General features: G+C 39.0%; 2 protein-coding genes and 1 long non-coding RNA gene across 7 annotated transcripts in view; 2 read left to right on the top strand and 1 right to left on the bottom strand.

Moving 5' to 3' along the window:
- The window catches only part of LOC121321720 (SH3 and PX domain-containing protein 2A-like), a 90,516-nt gene extending 81,177 nt beyond the window's left edge, over positions 1-9,339 (top strand). For all 4 annotated transcript variants that reach the window (XM_041260803.1, XM_041260804.1, XM_041260802.1 and 1 more), the window contains 5 exons: positions 3,763-3,880; positions 4,517-4,851; positions 5,520-5,569; positions 6,019-6,138; positions 6,436-9,339. In XM_041260803.1, the coding sequence (XP_041116737.1) occupies positions 3,763-3,880; positions 4,517-4,851; positions 5,520-5,569; positions 6,019-6,138; positions 6,436-8,313 (2,501 nt within the window). In that variant the 3' untranslated portion in view covers positions 8,314-9,339. The remainder of the gene's footprint in view (positions 1-3,762; positions 3,881-4,516; positions 4,852-5,519; positions 5,570-6,018; positions 6,139-6,435) is intronic.
- Positions 9,340-10,681: 1,342 nt separating this feature from the next.
- LOC121321719 lies at positions 10,682-14,321 on the top strand. The gene is made up of 2 exons (XR_005950964.1): positions 10,682-13,777; positions 13,874-14,321. It is a non-coding gene; the product is annotated as an uncharacterized LOC121321719 (long non-coding RNA).
- Positions 14,322-14,401: 80 nt separating this feature from the next.
- Positions 14,402-23,616, bottom strand: part of LOC121321718 (E3 ubiquitin-protein ligase NEURL1-like) — a 68,051-nt gene continuing 58,836 nt past the window's right edge. For both annotated transcript variants that reach the window (XM_041260800.1, XM_041260801.1), the window contains exons 5-6: positions 20,085-20,213; positions 14,402-19,720 (exon numbers count right to left, since the gene is read on the bottom strand). In XM_041260800.1, coding sequence (XP_041116734.1) covers positions 19,479-19,720; positions 20,085-20,213 — 371 coding nt within the window. In that variant the 3' untranslated portion in view covers positions 14,402-19,478. The remainder of the gene's footprint in view (positions 19,721-20,084; positions 20,214-23,616) is intronic.

The raw sequence follows: 23,616 nt of genomic DNA, 5'->3' as shown, positions 1-23,616 counted from the left end.
TTGCTTTGGAGTCCAAGAAACACCCTAGAGTAGTTAATATTGTTGCATGCTAAACAGCCTGTAGTCTTTGAAGACACAGTACATCATTGCAGGGTCTCCAGTGGGGTTTGCTGTAGGAGATAATCACCGGTTTTGTTTAACGTACATCAAGCTGGAGATAAGCTTCAAGTCCAGTTAATTTAGGGCCCTTAATTCTGCTCTGAGAAGACTAATTTACTCCCACTACTTTATTCCTTTTTTTTCAATTATTTGAAGACTTTCTAACCTCTCCCTTGAACAGAAAGGTTCTGGTTTAGCTCTCAATTACTGGATCCATTTGAACAGTTCATAGATCCTGTAGCTGTGTAGATGGTGCTCCACCCACTCTGTAACTTGATTGTATTTGTTCACTTCACCTGACATTTATAACACTCGGGCAGCTCAGTTCAACTGCTATTACTGAAACAAAGTATGTTATAAAAATCAGTGCTGTTTGCTTTAACAGCAGCCTGGGAACAGCAGCCCCTTGCATCCGTCATCCTGTGACTATGTTGCTGTTGAACTGAGTCTGGCAAAGAGAAAAGGGCAGCAATCTCTATACTTTTTCAGGAACATCTGGCACACAGCCTTGAATGCTTTCATCAGCAAAGAAAGAAAGAAAAAAAAATACATCACAACACTCCTTAAATTAATTTTACTGGCATGTTTGATTTACATTTTTTAAAAGGTTGCACTTAGACCTGCTCTTTTTAGAGCGGACTTGGTACCATGGAAAAAAAAAAACCAAACAAACACATAAACAATCAGCTTGTGCAACATTCTGGTGTGCTGAAACTAATTTAAAATGTCTTCATAGGGCACATATCTGAGAGGAACAAGTACTTTCTAATGAGCACACTCATTTAGTTATTAGTCACAAAAACCCTCTCCAGAGCTAAAACATTTTGAAAGCTGCATGTATTCCTATATATTTAGGTGTTAAATGCCATATGAAATGAGATTCAAAGAGGCCCAAGTGGAGCTAGTTTAGTGATTTATTTACGAGCATTCCGCAGCTTGTAGCCAAGTTGTAAAGTAACAGTTTTTGCAGGGAGGCTGCTTGAACACAGTCAGAGGAGTGAGAGGAGGCTGGGATCCAGCTCTGTGGAGCTGCTGGCAGCCATGACCACAGCGTATGAAACTAATGTCTTCTGGAATGAAGAGACATTTTCCAGTATAGAAAATACTGCTGACTGAAGGAAAATAATTTATAAAAGTTATTTTTTTCTTCTGTATTGTGGTCTGGAAGATGCAGAAGCCCCTGTTTCCCAGGCTATGCATGTTTTGTTTAACACACAAATCCTGCTCAGAATTTCACTTTGAAAATAGCCTCAAACTAAGAGGGGTGCAGCAAACGCACAGGGAATTGACAACGTGATCCCCTATTGATCTCTGATTGATCTGCAAACATCAAAATGAACCTCAATAGGAGATAATGATGAATGTCTTCAGGAAATGTAAACCTTGCTGGATGTGTCCTGAGTGACTGTAGGTTGCTGATCTTAGTTAGCCTGTGAGTTTGACAGGAGGGATTTCATTTTGCAGAACGTCACCAAGCAGAACAAATTTACCAAGTAAACATAAATGAGGGAAGACATGGAAAGAGTTCCTATCTCAGCAGTGCTTCCCCTATTAGTAACCAGCAGTCTCTCCTCAAGCTGAGTCAAGCCCTATTTAGTACAGACGTCTGGCTAGTGTTTACCCTACTGGTGCCAGATGCACAGTGGTGATGCCAGTCTGGGAAACGCTGGTTGGAAAAAGTGATGCAGGATGTTCTGCAACAGCTGGACAGCTGTGCAAACTTTCATTCTGATTTTGCACTTTTAATAAAAGCAAGAGTGGTAGCTAAACAGGTGCAAACACATTTGGCCAGACCCCGAAGCCTTAAGCTATCGTCTGTAAGTATCATCAGTGAATTATCTTGAATACTGACGGGTGGAGCTGACAGATTAACCCAGTCTGAACTATTTCTATTGAATATGGCAAGGGAGAACCTTCTATCTCCACTCTATACAGGAAGAACCTTCCGTCTCCTCTCTATGCAGGGAGAACCTTCTGTCTCCACTCTATGCAGGGAGAACCTTCTGTCTCCACTCTATGCAGGGAGAACCTTCTGTCTCCACTCTTTGCAGGGATAACCTTCTCTCTCCACTCTATGCAGGGAGAACCTTCTGTCTCCACTCTTTGCAGGGATAACCTTCTCTCTCCACTCTATGCAGGGAGAACCTTTTTGGAGACACACTCAAGAAGCTCCATTCAGGTTTAAAATCTGAATGCTGCAGGCATTACATAGCGTTTCCATCTGAGTGAATTTAAGACTGATTGTGAGATCGTCCGCCTCTTGTTAAACCATCACAGTATGTCTGCCATTTATCCCTGTGTATAAACAAGAACATACAAGTCATTAATAAAGACCAGCTGAATGTTCGCCAAGGTCAGAAAAGGACAATGATAGCTTAAAAGCACAGTGCCCTGCGGATCAACTTCTTAAACCTAATTAAGAGGTTTACTGTTACAGTATCAACATTTGTATTGCAGTATATACAGTATTTGAGAAACCATTTGTTCTGCTGGTACCAAAAATATTAGCAGTGTCTCATCTTATAATAATATAATAATATAATAATAATAGTGTTTTGGGTGATGTCTGGGAGGGTCTAGCTCCCTTTGTGGATATTTGATATGAAAACGTGCATTGAAAGCCATGTGCTCCCTCCTCAAGCTGTACTCTGAAGCGCTAAAGAGTAATCAGCATACGAAGTGTTAATAATCCTTCACTGGCTCTTTGTTCTCAGAATATTTCCTGCCTGCAGATAAAGTGTCACAGAAACCAGACTGGCAAAGTACATCTGTCTCACTTGTAAACTGGGATATCTGAAAATCGTCAAACACACAAGACAAAGAAGCCAAGTGTATCGGCATTGAGCAAAATAAACTATAACATTCCAGCTGTTTTCACACAACACACCTCTGCACAGACTTGGAATTGAACCTCTTTAGATTGTGTTAGTAAGCTGGTAACTGTGTTTCATGTTGCAATACAAGTCAATCTTTGCCTGGCTTTATTGAAAGTGTAATATGGGCTTCACTGCTAAAGCCACTTGCCAAGAATAAACTAAGCATATGGCCTGTTTTTCTCAAGAAAACATGAAGAACATAAGATCATTTAGTATGACAGGTGGAGAAACATTGGCTTAGCCTAGTCTTTGGGGAAGTTCAACATCACAACACTCCTTAAAGCTTATTAAGATTAGGCTTCAGTACAAAGAGTTCAGAAAACACAACTGATCCTTTCCTTGGTTCATGCTTTGCTGTTATAGATTACGAACTCAAGTGTACTGTGTTGATCATTTCTCCAGAATACAGGGAAAGGTTGTAATGTTTGTTTTTTCTGATTGTGTTTTTCTTATCCTAGTGTCAGTTTTTTCCGTCAGTTTAGGCAAACCCACTTGGAGATCATTTCTAACTCATAATGGCGCATAAAGTCAGAGTAGCTACATTTCCTTCAGGGGAACTAGTAATTACTCAATATGAAGATAAAGTAAAACAGAAAGTCTATTTAAATATATATATATAATATATATATATTATATATATATATCATATATATATATATATATATATATTATATTATTCATATATATAGAGCCAGGTCTCGGTCCAAATAAACTTTTCTTGTCATTAAAGTAGAAAGTTCATCATTTGCAGTAACGTTGTTCAACAAGTCTGTTCTGCACTCTCTAGAGGAGAAATATATCACAGTGCTGCCGTACACCAGTCAGAGCAAGGATGAGATCGGGTTTGAGAAAGGGGTCACTGTGGAGGTCATCCAGAGGAACCTGGAAGGGTGGTGGTATATCAGGTGAGAGGTGACTGGGAAATATTTAGGTGCTAATTGCTTACACCTTTCATTTTGCCTGCAGTAGTTTGTGACATCAAACTACTAGCTAAATACCTGAACTCTTAAGGGCACTAGACCTCTCAACAAAGGCACCTTGTTAGACTTTTCTTTGGACGTGTCAAAAAGGCATGATTGTTAGACTTTCTTTACATAAGAGATGTTTCCGTGGAACAATCTGAAAAGAAATATATATATATATATATATTCATATATATATAATATTATTATATATATATATATATATATATATATATTATGTGTGTGTGTGTTAATAATAATAATAATAATAATATAATAATAATAATAATAATCCACATGTAAAGACTTTACCATCTGAAAATCAGTCTGATTAACTGATTAACTGATTAACTGATTAACTGATTATTCTTGCAGAATCAATAGACTAATATTAGCGCTCTTCCTTGCTGCAAAAACTAAAACAGATAAACAGGAGTTATAAGGTGTTTTATTGTACTGTAATTGCTTGTATTGGTTAGTAGTTATGTTTAAGAGAATTATTTCAATGATATACTGTACAATCCTAAAAGGTATACTCCTTTTAGTATAATGGTCTTTCCCTACATCACTCTCCATCAGGCACCTTGGCAAAGAAGGTTGGGCTCCCGCGTCATACCTGAAAAAGATGAAGGATGATCTTTCCCCCCGGAAGAAGACTCTGACCGGCCCTGTGGAGATCATCGGGAACATCATGGAGATCAGCAACCTCCTGAACAAGAAGCAGGTGAGCGAGAAGGATGTGCAGACAGACACCGACACGGAGGAGCCCCAAGTCACCAAGAAGGAGATCAGCCTCCCCATCCCCTGCGAGGACACCAGCAGCAGCATCGCCACCCTGCAGGACAAACAGGGCAGCAGGACTGTCCAGGGATCCCCAGCTGTGGCCCGCATTGCTCCTCAAAGAGCAGAGATCAGTGAGTACAAACACTCAGAGGGAGAGAGGGTGAGTCTCTTTGTGATTTGCTTGCATTTCAGAAAACCCACTGCAAATGTAGAAACCGGAACCCTTATTTATCCTATTAGCTTGTGGTTATGGTTTGGGTAAGGATTAGGGATAGGGATAGGGAATTTTCCACTGTGAACCCCAAATAGAAGAGGCCTTTTTTTGTCTTGGGATCCTAACACAAATAAGGACTTTCATTGATTTGTATATACAGTTGGGACAATAACTTTATAAGTAAATAGTTAACACATGCCTCTTAAAAATTAATCAAGTTTCCTTTCTCTCTTCTCTTATAGTTTCCATGGTTACCATTGTGATGTAATGTTTTATATGGGTCTGATTCCATTACAAGTAGTAGTGGATTGAGTGATAGTCTGCATCAGAGTGATGTGATGTAACAAGGTCTAATTATTCTCTAATTGGACCGCGCAGGCACATCTGTATTAAGATTGTGACTCCAGCATTCTCCAGTGGTTGACCTCTTCATTGTCCCTGAAGTTACACTGACACCTGGTGGTTTTAAATTGCAATGCAAAAATAAATCTTAAAAGTGCCTTGGGATCCCAGTGCACATACACACGCTGCTATTGCTAATATTGTACTCACATGGCTGAACATCTCTTCTGTCTCTCCCTCAAGGTTCACCAAACCTAAGACAGAAGCCCCCACCAAGAAGAGAAGCCAGTCTGGTTAGTATTCCTGCTTTCACATTTATGCACCTGAGAAGCCATTTTAAACCTTCCATTCTCTGCATCACCTCAGTGTAAGTTTACCAGTAATGCATTTATATTGCTTTCTGATTCTGTGATAATACATAACATCAGGTGTACATAAAGAGGGGTGCATCTGCTGCTAATTATTACTAATTATTGGTCAATTGATTACCATTTAAACTGTTTTTCTAAGCAAGCACTTTATCTGTAAATAAAGGTATTTAGTATGAAACACAGACATATGTAATATAAACATATGCATACATCATGGTGTTGCTGTCATTGGTATTAAATTATTTCCTTGGTTACATGTTGTTTTAAATGAAGTTGCCCATAATATAAATAAATAACTTGCTAAATTACAGGATAGAAACTACTGTCAGAAGAATATTGATTCATTTTTCAATTTGCATGTGTCTCCTCAGGGATTCCAGTTACCAAAGCCACCAGAGCCCCCTACTGTTGAAGTAGAGTATTACACCATAGCTGAGTTCCAGTCCTGTATATCTGATGGCATCAGCTTCCGTGGAGGACAGAAGGCTGCAGTAAGTGTTTCAAAATGTCATACTTTTAAGAATTGGCTTGTAAAATCTGTAGTGTTTCAAACCTATACAAGTAGGGATTAATGCCCAAATTTGTTCTTGTTGTTCATTACAAAAATGAGAAAGTTGACTTTCCAATGGATTTCTCATTGTATACACTATGATGTCGGGAGAATCTGCTCATTTTGGTTTGTCCAGAGCCTTCGGTTTTCGCTTGTATTGTTATAGTGCTAACACAGACCCCTGACTGGTTCCACAACGAGATTCTAATGACTTTTTTTACATGTGTTCTGTTTTTAGGTTATAGAGAAGAACTCGGGCGGCTGGTGGTATGTACAGATTGGGGAAAAGGAAGGCTGGGCGCCCTGTTCCTATATTGACAAAAGAAAGAAACCCAACCTGAACAGGAGAACCAGCACTCTGACTAGGCCAACAATCCCTCCCCCAGCTCCACCAATCAAAAAGCAGGAACCTGAGGAAACCACCCCTTCCAGCAGCAACTCACAAGGCAAGGCCCCAGATTCCCCAAAGAAGCCTTTGTATGAGGAGCCAGAGTATGACATCCCTGCCATTGGTTGTGATCTAGAGCCTGAGCCTGGCTCTTTAAAGGGAGATAAGCCAGCCGAGGTAAAGAATGAAAATGTGATCTCTGGGAAGAGTTCCCTTCTGTCATCCAATCCCAGTCCTGCTTCCTCTCTCCAGAAAGCCAGATTTAAGGTCGGTGAGTCCTATGAGGATGTTGCTCAGGAGGAGGAGACTATCTACGAGAATGATGGCTTCAGACCTTATGAAGACACAGCCTCCAGCAAAGAATCCAGCGGGGATTCGGATTCTCAGAAAAGCAACTCGCTGTCCATGCTCCGCAAGGCCTCCTCCACCAGATCTTCACTTGGAAGTGGAAGAGCTGTGAACAACATCCAGCCAGAGCTAGTAAGAAGCCAGTTGCTTCCCAAACATGAGGAGAGCAAGCCTCGAACGGCTTCAGATGCCAGCACCCGGGAAGCAGTGAAGACTGGGGCGAGGAAGGACGTGGAACAGAGGATTGGTCAGAGCCCTTCCACCAAACCCAAGCCGCTGGTCAGACCCAAACCTCTGCTTGCCAAATCGGAGAGTCAGGGATCAGAAAAAATGGATATTAGCACCCTGAGGCGTCAGCTACGCCATACAGGGCAGCTCAAGCTCAAACCATCTAAAGGTGAGGATTCAGAAACTGCATCAGTGATCTCCTCAGAAGACTCTGTATATTCTAGAAGCACTTCTGACCTGTCAAGCACCTATTCCAAAGAAAGCAGAGGTGACTCAGACTTTGAGCCCATATACAGAACCACTGACCGCTACGATAAGGTGCAAGAGTCTGAAATAAGCTTTGCTGCAGGAGTGGAGGTAGAGGTTGTGGACAAGCAGGAAAGTGGGTGGTGGTATATCCGGTGTGAAGAAGCTGAAGGATGGGCTCCTGCATACTTCTTGGAGCCTGTGAACAACAAAGCAGATGCTGCAGGGTCAGAGTCCGAAGGTACTCCTACCAAACAGGGTAGCATAAGTAAGTCCAACAGCCTGGAGAAAAACGAGAAGAGGGTTCAAGCCTTGAACAACATCAATCAATGTATGAAGAAGGCCACCCCACCCATTCCATCCAAACCACCAGGAGGTTTTTCCAAACCAACAGGCATGGTGAATGGTTCAGTCAAAATGAGAAATGGGTTTCGCCAGTTGGCAGTGAGGCCTCAATCAGTGTTCGTTTCTGCTCCTGCCAAGGAAACCAACCCCCTTTCATGGTCCCTGCGGAGAAACGAGTCCCTGAACTCCACCGAACAGCTCAGGTCTGGCGTGCCAGTCAGACGGAACTCCTCCTTCAGTGCCATAAAGCAAACTGACAAGGTTGGCATGGGCAGCACTGATGCCCTGGGAAGAGCCTCTCAGAGAAATGGGATCCCGGTCTCCTCTGTCAAACCCAAGCCTGTTGAGAAGTGCCAGCTCATACAGAACAATCTCAAAGATGTTTACGTTTCCATTTCCGATTACCATGGAGATGAGGAGACTATGGGATTCCCAGAAGGGACATGTTTGGAAGTTCTGGAACGTAATCCCAATGGGTGGTGGTACTGCCAGGTCCTGGACAGTGGTGGATATCCCCAGAAAGGCTGGGTGCCTTCCAATTATTTAGAAAAAAAGAACTAACAGTGTATCTATTTATACATAACATGTGCATTTTTTAAAGACATTTGATTACACGACATGGTATAAGAAAAAGACACTTTTAGTGCTGGTTTACTAAAAAACAATGTATACATTAAAACTGTATAAATGGTTAGTCATATATTATTAATAAAAAAGGATGGCAAGCAGGCTAAGGGGTGGCCACCCCATTGTCTCAAACTGGGACTAGTGGAATGGAAACCTGCTTGGAAGTCCTTTTTGATTTTGGTAATGGAAAAGAAAAATAATTGCATTATGAAAGAGGAGGTTTATGAAATCTTCCAACCTTGCTCAAAAAATGAATTTGGATATCAAAATGGGTGCCTTTTTTGGAACAGAAGAAAACTGAGAGCTTTACACATATATACTGAATAATTTTTTTGATTTGTGCCATAGGCCTTTGTGTGTTGAACACCGCCCAATTTTCTTTTTCACCTCCCTTGTGTCAAGAAAATAATATAATCTCTCAACCAGAGGAAATGAGTTTAGAAGCTTAAACATCCATGTAAAGAAAATTTCAGACCTAAGCGCTGAGGACTTCTAAAACAAAAAGGGTAAAGGTGGCACAGTGGAAGCTAGGACACTCAACTCTATGGAGACATCTTGTATTTTAAACTTTTGTTTGTATCTTTCTTGACTTCCTTGGAGGTGTATTTCTGATCTAGTCTTGTGACACCACACTGCACTATCAGCCTGTAATTTGAAGTCATTAGCCCTCTGGCAGGTTTTTGCTTTAATGAATTGGTAAATAGTTTAAATGGCTCAGGTTTCGACTGCTAAGCCCTTTTCTCCAGTGCAAATGTATGCGTTTCTTTTGACTTGATTTTCAATTATTTGAATGGCATTAATCTATTCCCAGTTGCAACTGAATGTGTTATTTTTTTTAAAAAAAGGAACATTTTAAAAAGCAAATTGCTGAATCTGCTTTTAAAAAAAGGACAAACATTTATTAAATGTATTAATTATTGCAAAACGTTTTAAATGTTTCACTTTTTGTTCCAATGCCATTTATTTTTTTATGGCATCTCATTATACGAGCCCCAAGTACTCATAAACCAAGTCCTCATTTTGTTCACAAGATATAAAACACCATCATTATTTTTTTTTACTAGTAATTCCAGAATAAATACTTTGTATATATTGATTTATTGATGTGTTCTGCTCACATGTAACTGGGAATGGGAACACAAAATTGTACTGGAAAAAAGGCTTGACAATGACCACCATAACCCAGGGATTTTGTGTTGCATTAAACCCCAAAATGTGATTCAATCAAATATGTCATTTCAATTTTACAGCTTTGAATTGGCAAACATCAGACACTGATAAACACCCACTTGGGTACAAAAATACAAACAAAAAACCTTTCTAATGTTTACAGCTAGAAACACACATTGCGAGACAGGGTTAGATTCAAGTCTATCCGAGTTTTTGAGCAGTAAATACTGTTGTGTGCCACGTTAAGGCGAAGTATCTGGAATGACCAAAGTATGACGTATTTATGGCATAATGACAGTAATTTAAGAGTCATGCATATTCTTTATCAGGTCCCACCCTTATTTGTGAGATGAAAACACATCCAGGAGACCCCAGTAGATGCTGGGTTAAACTGTACATATACTGGTATCAACTGGAGTACTGCTGGTTTAACTGGTGTCTCTACAGAATCCCATTGAAAGCCAGCAGATGGAGAGCTGGCATACAGGGTTACTTTCCTTTGTATCAGTGGCGTGCCTTTTGTTGAGGTACAAAACTCCACTGACTACTTCAAATGGCTGATGTCCAAGACTGCTGAAATATTTTTCTAATGAACAAAGTCAAAATCCGGATTGAACACTAACTTTGTTTGTTTATATGTGTTCTGCTGGACAGTATTAAATGTAGTTTTAGTTAGAATACCTGCTAGATTGCAGTTATATTATATTGCCAGAAAGTAGTTTGTAGTGTGATTACACGGGAACAATAATGATGAATGAAGTGGTTCATTATTTGTGAATTAATGCACTTTAAAACATTTTTTTTTAAAAATCAAGTGCATTATTTAAAGATGCAGTATAATCATTTTTAAATAAAACCTTCAGCACGTTATTTATTAAATGACAATTCATCTTTTGTTTATAATTATTTAAATAAATGTATTTTTGTTTACTTGTTACATATTTTAGCACTATCCGTCACAAGAGTATTGTGCGTTCTTGTAAAGCATTAGTAAGTAGAAGTTTTCGTTAGGGCTCAGATATAATGTCATGCATTTAAATATATATATATATATATATATATATATATATATATATATATATATATATATATATATATATATATAATAGTATATCTATAAAAGCGCTTGAACATACAGTACTTTCCTGAAAAAAATGCCTCAATTCAATTTTTGATGCAATCTCGCTGAAATAACATTCTGAGCGCCCTCTTGTGGTGGACAGCTGTTCATGCACTTTTACATCATGGTGCTTCTATCACCAAGACAAAACCAAACAAAAACCCCTGGAAATAAATTGAATATACCTTTTTTTTTTTTAAACAATTTAAATAGAAATTTTCCAAATTTGGCACCCAAACTTTTTGATAAAAAACAACAAGAAAAAGTTTTTGGGAGTTTTTTTTTTGTTTGTTTGTTTGTTTTTAATGGCTGTTCTGACGCTGTATACTGCAACTTTAACAATACTGGGCACTTCCTATGTCATTATTGGGTTTTATATAATGCTTGAAATATGTTTTCTTTTCTTTTTTTTAGGAACAAATCAAACCCCTTTACTTTAATTTGGTATTTTATAGAAAGACATTACAAATAATGTTCTCACCCTCGAATTAATTGAAAAAGAAGCCCTTTATCAGAACTTTTTTTTTAGCTGGGGAAAAAGCATTTAGAAAAACCATAAACTATTTATATTGGATTGTTACACCTAACCTTCAATGTATAATTTAAATTTGACTACATGCTGCCTCACACTTCGATTCATTCGTGAAATGCTTTTTCTTGTTAAAGTGGTTATTGAGCCCTCTGTCTGTTTTGTATTAACAGTTCAGCAGATTAGGACATAAAATACAAGTTCAATAATAAAATAAAGGGGTCTAAACCATTGTTCCTTCACCTGTACCCTTTCCCACATTCTGACGAAGGCATTATATAAAAAGTGTTGAATCACTCTTACTTTTTAGTACAGCAAATATTAATGGTAATTAAATTGCTTTTGTTGATATTTAGAAATTACACTGCTTGTCTGCATTGATAAGAACACAAGGGAATTGTAATATTACAGTCATACTAGACTTTTTCATACTCGATAGAGTTATTTTGTTTTTGTTTTTCTTGGTAGTTTTTTTTATATATTCATATTCCCCCTGTTACATTATCTCAATAATTATGTTATTTGTTTTTTTTCTCAGTGTTTTGCATACTCCACAAGACATAATAATGAGGACATGTGCAATAGAGAGTATATCAACAAGTGTATTTCCAACCCTCTTTATCTATACAAAATGCACAAAACAAATACAGCTGTATCTCTAAATAGACTCTTATTGCTTGTGTCACAGACCCTCGGTGAGCACTTATGCTGAACTACATTGTCTAACATGATGCAGTCCAGGATCAGTGCTCATCGGGTCTGTGACACAAGCAATAAACGCATGTTTAGTGATACTGATAAGAAGCGTTTGGTTTGCAGCGTTAAAGGCGTGGAGGTGATATTCTCACTGCACCAGAAGAATATTAAATGCAGCACAGTCCTATGCATTTAAAAGTGTGCTAATAAAGCAAACTAAAAGCATGCAAAACTAAAAGCAAATGTTAAATCTCGATCATGCAACAACTGTGGGTTCAGGCAGAGTGTTCCTTTTTATGTCCTTGCCCTTGGTTGAAAAACCAGGTATATCTTGCAATCACTGGCCAGCTCGTGTGCACCGTACTCAAGGCACGCCAGAGCTAGACCGTGGTGAGATCCACCTGCTATTTGATTAAATGTCTGCTTTCTTGGCATCAGAGTGGCACTGGGTACACCTTAATTGACAAAAGTGAAGTCTTAACAACTGAGAGGCAACAGTTTCATTCACCATTGTGCTGGAAGTACACAGCAGGCCAGCCCTGAAACTGGTTTAACACACAAGACCAGCCAGAAATAACATGGTCAAAAAGCAACATGAATTACAAAAAGAGAAAATCAGCATACAGTTGTAATGCTTCTGCACATGGAGTCTAACTAGATTAACCTTTAGAATATCAATGCAGGTATTTTTAAAATTAATTTAGTAATTTAATTCAGTAGCCTAGAGCACGTTTGACCATTAGCAGTTGTAAATTGGTCGTAGATTTTTGTTAGGAGCGTGCACATTTTGCCATAGTTAGATGTCTTGAATTCAGCACACGTTACAGTCCCTGAACGTCACACTACTGCATGCATTACTGCATTGGTGTTTTGAAATACCATTCCAGAAAGAATCCACAGTGAAATGAATCGAGACTTTGAACTTTTATTGGTCTGATAAGAGTATCAGTGGTTGTGCAAGAGACAAGGGTTCGAGAGTGTGTTGTGGTGGTTCGTGAGTTGGTTATAAATGAGAAAGTTAAAAAGATGCATTTTAATAATGAGGAAATAAAGTTTTTGTCCTCTGTTGGGAGCGAGGGCTCTTAGCAGGGATTCGCCTGGCTGAAGAGAGCTTGGCAAGTGCAAAGAATGAGAGCGCTTTAAGAGGGACGCTGTGCGTCTGAAGGGTTAGCAGTGTTCACTCTCGCCTCCAGAAATGTCGTGTGAGAGACAACAGGATGTGTGTGTGTGTGCGTGTCTGAGGGACTATTGGAGGGGGAATTAAGAGTGAGGGGGAATTTGCAGGTAATTAATTTTTGTTGAAGGAAAAAGGTAAAATGTAGAAAGAATTGAGAAAGAAAGAAAAGAATGTTTAAAAGAATACTAGTCTTGGATTTAAAACAATGTGGTTGAATAGTGTTTAATGCTGAACAATGGTTAGTCAACATGTTAGTTTGACACACACAGTACCTTTCATTGAGTAAACTAGTACATGCTTGCCATTGTCAGATGGCTCTAGACATCTTATTAAAATGAGACAATCACACCAGAAATTCACTTGGCTAGCTATTTCAAGTGTTAACTGCTTGCCATTTTGATGCTGTAGATAGTTCCCCAGTTTGGCAATACAAAGGTAGTGTGCATTTTATAATAGACGCCATGCTGCTTACACAAAATAGACGACTCTTAATATCTTTTTAAAAAAAGAAGGACATGCCCAGCACTCAGGTGTCGTCATACAGGAAGTGTGATATTCTGTTCCATAGTGGACACCTTACTCTGCTATACTGCAGGAGCAGGAAACCATTCCGTCTCAATGTTCAACTGAGGCCTCCACCTGTAAGACTTCATCAAAATGCTTTCATTGTCAAGGTTGTCTTCTCCCAGTCTGTCCCCTCTGTAAGGTTGTCTTCTCCCAGTCTGTCCCCTCTGTAAGGTTGTCTGCTCCCAGTCTGTCCCCTCTGTAAGGTTGTCTTCTCCCAGTCTGTCCCTTCTGTAAGGTTGTCTTCTCCCAGTCTGTCCCCTCTGTAAGGTTGTCTGCTCCCAGTCTGTCCCCTCTGTAAGGTTGTCTTCTCCCAGTCTGTCCCTTCTGTAAGGTTGTCTTCTCCCAGTCTGTCCCCTCTGTAAGATTGTCTTCTCCCAGTCTGTCCCCTCTGTAAGGTTATCTTCTCCCAGTCTGTCAGCTTAGTAAAGTTGTCTGCTCCCAGTCTGTCTGCTCTGTAAGGTTGTCTTCTCCCAGTCTATCCGCTCTGTAAGGTTGTCTTCTCCCAGTCTATCCCCTCTGTAAGGTTGTCTGCTCCCAGTCTGTCAGCTCTGAATTGCTTATATACTTTTAACATTTTTGTTTTGTTTTGTTTTGAATTCTTTTTATATGTTGCTGAATGTTTACATTGTATCTTGCATTGCCCTAAAGAAAACCACAATAAAATGTATACTATTGTTCTCCCATTTGTTTTAGTTGTGTACTGCTTGACTATAAGACTTTGACTGGTATGGAGGTTATGTGAATAGCAGTAGTTACAGATACTGTATACTCTATGTGCCAGTTTAATATTATTTGAATATAATTGTTTTAATTTGATTATGGGATATATTACACACCCAAGCTAGTTGAAGCCCGTGTGTGCATATGACTTTGAGCATCTACTGTATAAAGCTGTTTCAGCTCATTCATTCACATTGTATTATTCTGTGATGTTAATACTAATTTATTAACCATGTGATAATGTGTCCTTGTGTTCCCCTTGGTGTGTTCTATACCAACCCTAACCCTTAACCCCTAAACCCTAACCCTTAACCCTAACCCTGAACCCGATCCCTAATCCAAAGCATGTGTGTATATAGCCCAAGTGTGACAATCTGCTATAACTTTTTGAAAGAAAATTCACCCCACATATTTCTCACGTTGTTCATTTTGTGCTGTAATCATAGACAGCTGTGTTTTGGGGCAGACAGGTCATTAGGCTGGAGCATAGGATGTGCCAAGCAGTCAGGCTGTAATTTATAGAGAAGAACTTACAGTACTGCTTTCATGTTTTCATGTCTCGTTTGGGGACAGTGTTTAAAGCTTAGCTCCTAAATCAATGTTGTTTTAAACAGCTTAGATTTAGTAAAGACAGATTTACCCTGTATTAAAGTCCCTCCATTCTATTTAAAGTCAAGACCCCCATTTCCCCTTGCTTCCTTCTTTGATGAGCTGCAGCGCTGTTTCTCAGACTCACTAGCTGACGGTTACATTTTTATCAGGTTGACTCCTTTGTATTTGAAAGCTTCTAAAGAGTGTGATGGCTTTAATCTTGTAGGGAGTCAGTCTGGAAGAATGAGCTCACTGTGTTTTATAAGAGCTTCACTGGACGATTCTTTTAAAAACAACTCCATTCTCATTGGGGTTTCAAGGTCACTAATATTGTGGGAGTGTTAGACTTATTGAGGAAACCTTTTTCACCCACTAGATGGCGCTTTGAGGCTTGAACTTTTTTTTTTTTTTTTTTTTTAACGTTGCTGTACCTTTTCCTGTTTCCCATAAAGTCCAGAACACCCTATTCTTTGGCTGCTAAATGCTTCAATGCCAAGAATCATTGACATTGACTTTGTAGCTGTCAAACAATATTAAAATGACACCTTCATATCCTGTCTGTAACATTGCAATTGCTAACCCAACCAACTATAATGGCCATCTTCATCACTGTAAAATCATATCAAATGAAATAAGTCAAATAACACCAGCATCTCTGAAACATGTTTGAAACTTTATTGACAGCCCCACAATCATTTGACTCACACAGCGAACAGAACACCTACAAACAGAGCAATGAAAACTGATAATAAATAAAAACACACCTGAACTGTATTTTGAAATATAAGAGACACTGGAGAAAAAGAATGCCTTGATTTCCCCTGATTTAAAATCTTTAAAACAACAATACAAATCTGAATCTCCAGCTTCAGTGGTGGCTTTATCCTCTTTTGGTCCCCCTGTTCCTTATTAGTGGTTGAGTGTATAATTAGCACAAGATAAACCGCTGTGCGGGCCATCACAACACTGTTAGATAGTTAGGTGCTCAGAGGAGATTGTCAAGCTCACAACGCTTTCAAAAGGCATTACAACAACTTTGATATATGACAGGATCTTTTCGTACAAGAGTACAATATTCATTTGTGTCCTATAAAACATTTGTAAAGGCTGAATATAAATGTCACTTCTCTAAATGGAACCGGTTTCAGAAACGCTAAAATACAACAGAAACAAAGAATAGGCTGTTACAAGTCGGTATTCTGTATTCATTGTACATCACTGCAGTGGCTTCCTGGTAATTTCTTAGTGTACTTTCATAAAATGTGCATGTTAGTGAATCAATTACAAATTTGATCCATTTCTCACCAGGAAGGAAACTGAACCTGACATACTGTAGTTACTATGCACTAAGCATGTAAATGCTATGGGATCTCAGTGTTATTTACATTGCACAGCTCCAGTGGCATTGCTCAAAGGAACCCTCTGCCCTTTTTTGGGAGGGGAAAGTTGGGTTACTTTGCTTCAGTAACCAGTACCTAGGCTGCCTCAGAAATGCTGTGTGGAATATTCCTTTGTAACGCAAACGCTTTATTATAAAAAATAGGTCTTCATACAGTGTCTTTGGGCACGAAAGTGACAGGTAAAGCTTCTTTGCAGCTAATAATTAAAAAAAAATGCTAATACAGACAATGGGAAGCCTTTAATTCATGTTGACTGGAATATACACTGGAGACAACAGAAAAAGATTATCTTAAAAGAAAAATATCGGAAACTTGTTTTCTATTTAACCAGAAGTGACTGCAAATGGAATGATGAGTCCCAGTGTTTCCAACATCATTTTCAGTAGATTACAGAATGTTCTAGAACACTTCCTGTACCAATCAAAGCTAAAAAGAAACTGCCCAAAGGCACTGTATTTATATAAAAAAAAAAATAGCTCCCCTCTACAATCACAAAGCAAAAAAGCACAGTTTCAATTTTGTAAAAGGAGGTATGAGATGATTAGATTTTTTACAGTAATATACTGTTATAACACAATAGTCTAACTAAACCTTTACAAACAATACTCAAACATGAAAACAGATACGTTTACAGAACTGACATTTGCTGCTGCTGCTTAAAAGCAAAAACTGATTTAGAATTAAAAAAAAAAATCACAATAAATAATTTAGTCTCCAATATTAAACTGTGTTATAATTCTAACCCTATGATGATTTCAAATCATTATTTTAACAGCCGCCACATATACACACTGAAAATGAATGCAGCTCTGTCTACAGGAGTTCTCTGTTGACAGAAAATCAATACTTTAACAGTGAAATCGGGACTGTGAAGCTTTTCAACAGGCCAAAGCCGTCACTTATGGATAGCTACGGATGCCCTAAAATATAGAATGCCACGTTCTTTTTTTTTTTACACAAATACTAATGTTTTTTTGAAACTGCGGTGCTAAGATCTGTACATTAACCAATTATTAGCGCAAAACAAAACTGGGTTTGTTTGTGGGAATGAAACACAGGATTTTTTTCAACAGGTTCTTTCATGGAATTTCCTTTTACAACAATGCAAAGTTCTGTACCTTCCTGTCTCACTTGATTTTGCTAAATACTTGTGTTAATCTTTTATTATTATTTTTACATTACTGATGTTTACTCACAGTTTCCATATTCAATCATATAATACTGACCTGAATTGAATTATCCTCTGGGGGCGGTCAGAGGTCAAGCCCAAGGTCATTGCCACATTTGTATGAGATATTTAATATGAACTCTGAAACAAAATGTTCCACCAAATAGAGTTGTAATGGACAATGACCACTTTCAAAACTAATCATAAAAGACAATGTTGCACCAAATATGAAGGCAAAGCCTGTGGTCTGTATCATTGATATGGCCAGACATGAGAAATGATGTGGCAATGAAACCATTAATTTAAACACCAGTAATGTAACTTGACTGAGCAAACTCTAGATTACAGCTTTGTACTAAAACTGAAAACAATATCTCAAAATGTTCTGCCTCACTCCTGTGGGAACCACCCATATTGGATCTGAGGTCAATGTAAAGGCCCAGGCAGTGTGGTGGCAGCAGCTTTGTAAAATACAGCCACAAAAGGGTTCATTTTCCTTGCATGATGCCTATAATCAATATGACAGGAAATCACCCAATACAGTTGGTCTTAATCGTCCGAAACAGAAACAAAAGTCACATGACCACCATATCGGTATTTGGTCATAGGTCAGAAATGAAGGGCACCTTCAGGTATTTACAAAACCCTTTAGATGTGTGTGTACCCTGTGAAAAACTAAAAACACATCTTCCTTTCTCTGTACCTTTATACATTAAAACAAAATTCCATTCCTTGTGTGGTGGAGCAGAAGCACAACAGTTTCAATTGCTTTAAACATCCACTCATGAAGCCAGCTCAACGTCTCCATTGTGTCTATGCACAGTACTGATCCTTACGTAGTAATCTATTGGATGTGCCCAAGTCAGAAAGGAGTCCTCTAGATTATTGAGGTGATCCAGAACTTTTAATTTTCTTTGAAATATTCTGTTTACTGGTCCAATATATGTGGAACCCTGTGGTACCTGGTGTATATGAACGGTTCTAGAGAGAGGACACGAGTCATTCCTAACGAAACTGATCAATAAATCCTTCACTCTGCCCTTATTTATGTGTTTGTCACACAGGGCTTCATCACTCACCTCTTACACTGCATCACAACTATCTGTACCCTCTAGGACAGAATACTGGGTCTGGGGCCAAATCATTATATTGTCCAGTCTTTTGAATGGGTTAAATGCAATATATATGCATACACAGCCTTGCTAATATCCATTTAAAGTTTGACACCTCTACTTCCTCTACCAATGTAACTCTGTCTTGTGACATGCAATGCCACCCTCATAAAAACAGTGTTGCCACATTCAACACATGGGTGGCACTAGAAAGATGCCTAAGTCGTTTGTATTTGTGTTGATGAAATGTTAATGAAACATCTGCAGGACTTTATGGCTAGTTTACCCCATGAGCATGAATTGTGTTACATGTTCTGCAATTGCAAACACACAGGTCAGCTTTATATCTGCTTGGGTTGGTGTGCCACCCAGACTGCACACAGACAACAGTTGTGTTAAAGTTGCAGTGCTTCAAGTTGATGGGAAGCCCAACTGGGCTACCAGCTTTTCTCAACGTGATTTCTCTAACCATGGAGGGGACTGTTTAACTAACAAGTCGCTTTTCTTTTGCTCCTTCACTTGAACTTCAGTTTCATTGGATCAAGCTGCCTCCAATGCAAAAGGCAACTTTTGAACCTTCAAACATGTGTCTCTTTATTTTCAGTCTCTTTAAACAACCTGGGCGCCCCAGTGACCAAACTATTGTTAGGATGGCAGTTCTCCCTGCTAGTAAAAAAACAATTGGAAAAATAAGTTTGTGAAAGAAACCTTCAAACCATGGACTTTTTGAACCTAGAGATAATCTTAACAAGAGCGAATCCCTTTTCAGAGTGGGGCTGCTCTGCATCACATTAATGTTCCCTTACAAAAGAGCTCCCCAATTCCACAGTTAAGATGGGATCCCTGTGTCTACATGCTGCGGTAGGTTTTTATTATGTCTTTGATGGTCCTTCTACATATCGGGCAGCATGCGTTGGTCATTTTCTTCAGTTTCAGGCCACAGGTGTAGCACAGACACATGTGCCCGCATGCGTAGATCACAGTGTCCACCGTGTTCTCATAGCAGATGGTACACTCGTCACTCCAAGAACTACAGGCTGCAGGGAAGGTGGGGGACTCCGGTAAGCTGACGGGAGAATTCGGAGTTGTATCTGTAAAGGTAAAGAAATTAACTAGCCATTTAGAAACAGACAAGCAGCACAAGGAAGCATCAGTGTCATTTATAGCATCGTGCATGCACATTTAAAGATAACACTGTTTAGTTTTAATTATCATTTTGCATTCCAGTATGTTTTGTTAAAATTATGAATTTGTGAAGCTATACTATACAGATAATCCATGTTATTTTCCTATTCTATAACAGATCCAATCAAATGGTTCGGGGCAGGTCAAGATATGATTTTAACTTTGATTGAACAGTTATAGAGCAGGAAGATAATATTGGTCAGCAAAAGGCACAGTATTTTTGCTTGAATCCACCCTCATGTGGCAGTAAGTAGATGTAGTTGTATTTACCCCCGGCAGAGCTGCTGGCGTGGAGTGTGGTGTCAGAGCCCCCATTGCAGAGGACTGTGGGAGTGTTGGGGGTAGAGACGGGGGAGTTCGGAGCTGTGAGTCCACGGGGTTCTGGCAGATGGGTGGAGCCTAAAAATTCAAAATACCAGTTTATTATTTTTACATAAATGTGCATGCGATTGAGTAAGTTGAGTAAATTGAGTAATTTTATATATATATATATAATCATATATATAATATATAAATAGTTTCTTCACATGCCCTGATTCCCACAGGACCTTGCCAATGTGGCTGTTGATTAAAGTAATATAATCTTAGATGCTAAAAGATTGATCTAACAGTATGCTAATGTCACAAAACCAGTTAATCTAAATAGTATGCTGCTCATTTACATATCTGTACAGTCTTTACAGACTTACCCTGGGGAAAGATCTGCGGACAACTCCCATTGTACAAATGACATGCCAGATGTTTAAGAGTTCTGTGCGTATTAGAGCCATCATTGTCATTGTCAAACACTCTCTTACCAAATTGCAACAAAACAACCGAATAATATGATTTAATCAACCGATATTTTAGGATGATGACTGCTTATGGCAGTATTTGCTGTCTTGTTGCTCTGGCCTACAGGTTTAGAGAGGAGTCTCTGAGAGACATATTCTGAGTGGATTTACACTGCAGAGAGAAGGAGCTCTGTTAGGAGCGACGCTATGAGCAGTGTTTCATGTGATATTCAAAAGGGAACTTATTTCCTATTGAAGACAGGGAAACTAAATTGACATGAATGAATACCAACCTCATAATAATTCATAGTCAACAACAGCTGGACTGGCTGCTACCCACTGTGGCACTTTCTCACAAGTCTTTCTGAGAATAGGGAGGCTCTCTATGTGTCTACAAAGAGCACAAAAAAAGCCCTGATTTAAACAGTTCCTCTGTTTCCAGAACAAAGGGGTATTCCCATCAGATTGACTGTATGCTCCAGCACTGCACCTTTATACTGCTCATATGTGCTTGTTCACTGAAATCCACCTTTCTTGTTTGGATGCAACATTCTCCAGTAGTCACCAAAATCAACTGGAGACTACCTGTATATAAGCCATGTCAATACACCACTCCAAGCCCCAGACCATTTAGTCAGCAACCTTCATGCACACCGTGTTCCTGTTGATAACATTGGATCCCAGTGTGTGCCAATACAGGACTGCCTGCTCTCTTGCCCCATCAGCTGTGCAGAGAAAGCGTAGGTGAAGGACATCAAACTGAAGGTTGTAATTAAGCAGCCCTAAGATTTGAAATAGTAGGTGGCAAAGTGTTTAGTTAAGCGTGAAAGAATGTCATTTTAATGGAATACATAATGCAACTGAAAAAAGATCATGCAATAATAAGTCTACTGCCTGCCCTCGCAATACCAAAATAAATCTGAGAGACTGACAGCTCAAAGTCATGAGATGAAGAAAGAATCAAACCTTTGCAATAATCTGACACAGCTCTGTATATCTGTATAAAACCCTGAAACTAAACTGGGGTCGTTTCAGACATCAGAGGAACGATGTAAGCAATGCAATAAGTAAAATTCAATAAGCAGAATTTATACAGTATTACTGGCTGGTTCAAGAATAGAGTCAATGGCATGTTGTTTTTATGAAGATGTTTACAACAGCCATTTAAATTATACATGCTCATTTCCAAGGAGTGCCTGTGCCATTGCTGAGGTTGAACAGTACATTTGCTTTTGGGATTTGTGGCCAGGCTTACTTTTTTATGACAAATTCTACCCTCTGCAGCTAGGGGACTAGTTTAATGATCTAAGATACAGCAGGCTAAAGCACTGAAGCTTTTCTGACAATGGTGCAATAAAGCACCCGAAAAAATATAAAAAATATAGTGGCATGACTGTCTGAGAAAGACCAGGTTTATACATATTAAGGCATTTAAGGTTTATGTGCTGTTCTGCGGCTTTGGTATATGGGAGTCAGGCAGAATTTAACCCTTTAATCTTGCGATCCAAAGGACAACTGCTTCACCTAGCAAGTCACTATAAGCCTACCAGTCTTAGTTTCTTAGTAAGAGAATAATCTTAGCAATCACTCTCAAGGGTCTTTAAGTTGATTTCTATGCTGTTTGCTGTTGATTTCTATGCTGTTTGCTGTAGTAGGGGATTCATTAGAAGGCTGCATGCAGTTCTTATAGAATCAAGGTGCTTCAGTAAAATCAGGTAGTAGAGGTAAACTTGGATTTCTGTAAGTTTTCTTTTTATATCTAACGAAGATTCCCATCTTTAGCAGCCAAGCTGTCAGCTTGCTCCAGATTTGCTGCTTTTGTGATGATTTTTTTAAATTTAGGATTTAAAATTCAAACAAAACCAACAACCTGGCAAATAAATAAATACATAAATCCAAAATCAGACACATTTGAAAAAAGGAACTATGGTATATACTGCACTTGTATAGGACTTAGTATATTCAAAAGCGAACGGTCTGTCTATAATTTTGGAAAATCATCGTGGACAAACAAACGGCCTGCCTCCTTTATGCCAAGTTGCTGAATTTCAAACAGCACCCTCTGACAGAGAAAGAATGAATCTTGGTTATGAATCTCCCTCCCAACCCGTGAGGGCACTGTGTAAAGGGAAAAAAGTGCTCTGGACTGGATGGCCAGACAATTAATTTCCAGGGTTAAGGGGAAGTTGGCTATCTAAAAAGGGGGGCGGAACTACGGTACACCAAGTCATTGCCCCAGAAGGGAAGCGATGCGGCAGCACTAAATTGAAACGTTAACGTTTCATTAACGTTAATCGTTAACAAGGGGGTGTGACTGACAATATATAAGGGTCACTTAAGGCCAGCACTAAACCCAGACACTGCACCATTGCACACAGATAAATTGTATTATACCACAAGCACTATAGCTCTCACTCTGGACTTGTGAACATGTGTGTCTTTGTGTGTGTTCTACTGTATTTGTTATTTACAAACTGTGTCTTATTATTTCGGAACTGCAACCCGTTGTTTTGGAACAGTGCAATACACATTGCTGTGTTTTGTCTGGGATTATTCTTTGTGGTTGCCAGACCAGGATTATAACAATAAAACCTGATTGGATTGTGAACTTTGTTGTCTGTCTTCTGTTTCATAATCACATCACCACTACACCTGTATACTGCAAACCACTTTGCCACACACCCAAAAACCTTTGGTTCCACTCTGAAACCACATCCTTAGGGAGTTGGAAACAATTGGGCTAATTTTAGAATGAAGGGATTTCAATGCTTAGCCAGCAAAAGAAAAGCCCTGATAAGAAAAATAAGTGTTTAGTCTAGCCAAATGTTGACTGTTTCTGCCCTCTGGATGTCACTGGGAAAAGAATTCCAGAGTTCTGGAGCATGACAACTGGAATCTTGCGACTGCCAGCATTTGCTGAACATCAGTTGTAGCCAGGGTCAGTCAGCAGTTCTTACAGGATCTGGGACATCTACATCTGAAAAAGCTGGCAGACAGACTAAAACTCAGATGATTTAAGGGCTGGTGGA

Source organism: Polyodon spathula, chromosome 10 (genome assembly GCF_017654505.1).
Source record: "Polyodon spathula isolate WHYD16114869_AA chromosome 10, ASM1765450v1, whole genome shotgun sequence".
NCBI lineage: Eukaryota > Metazoa > Chordata > Actinopteri > Acipenseriformes > Polyodontidae > Polyodon > Polyodon spathula.
This window is presented reverse-complemented; position numbering and strand designations above follow the sequence as displayed.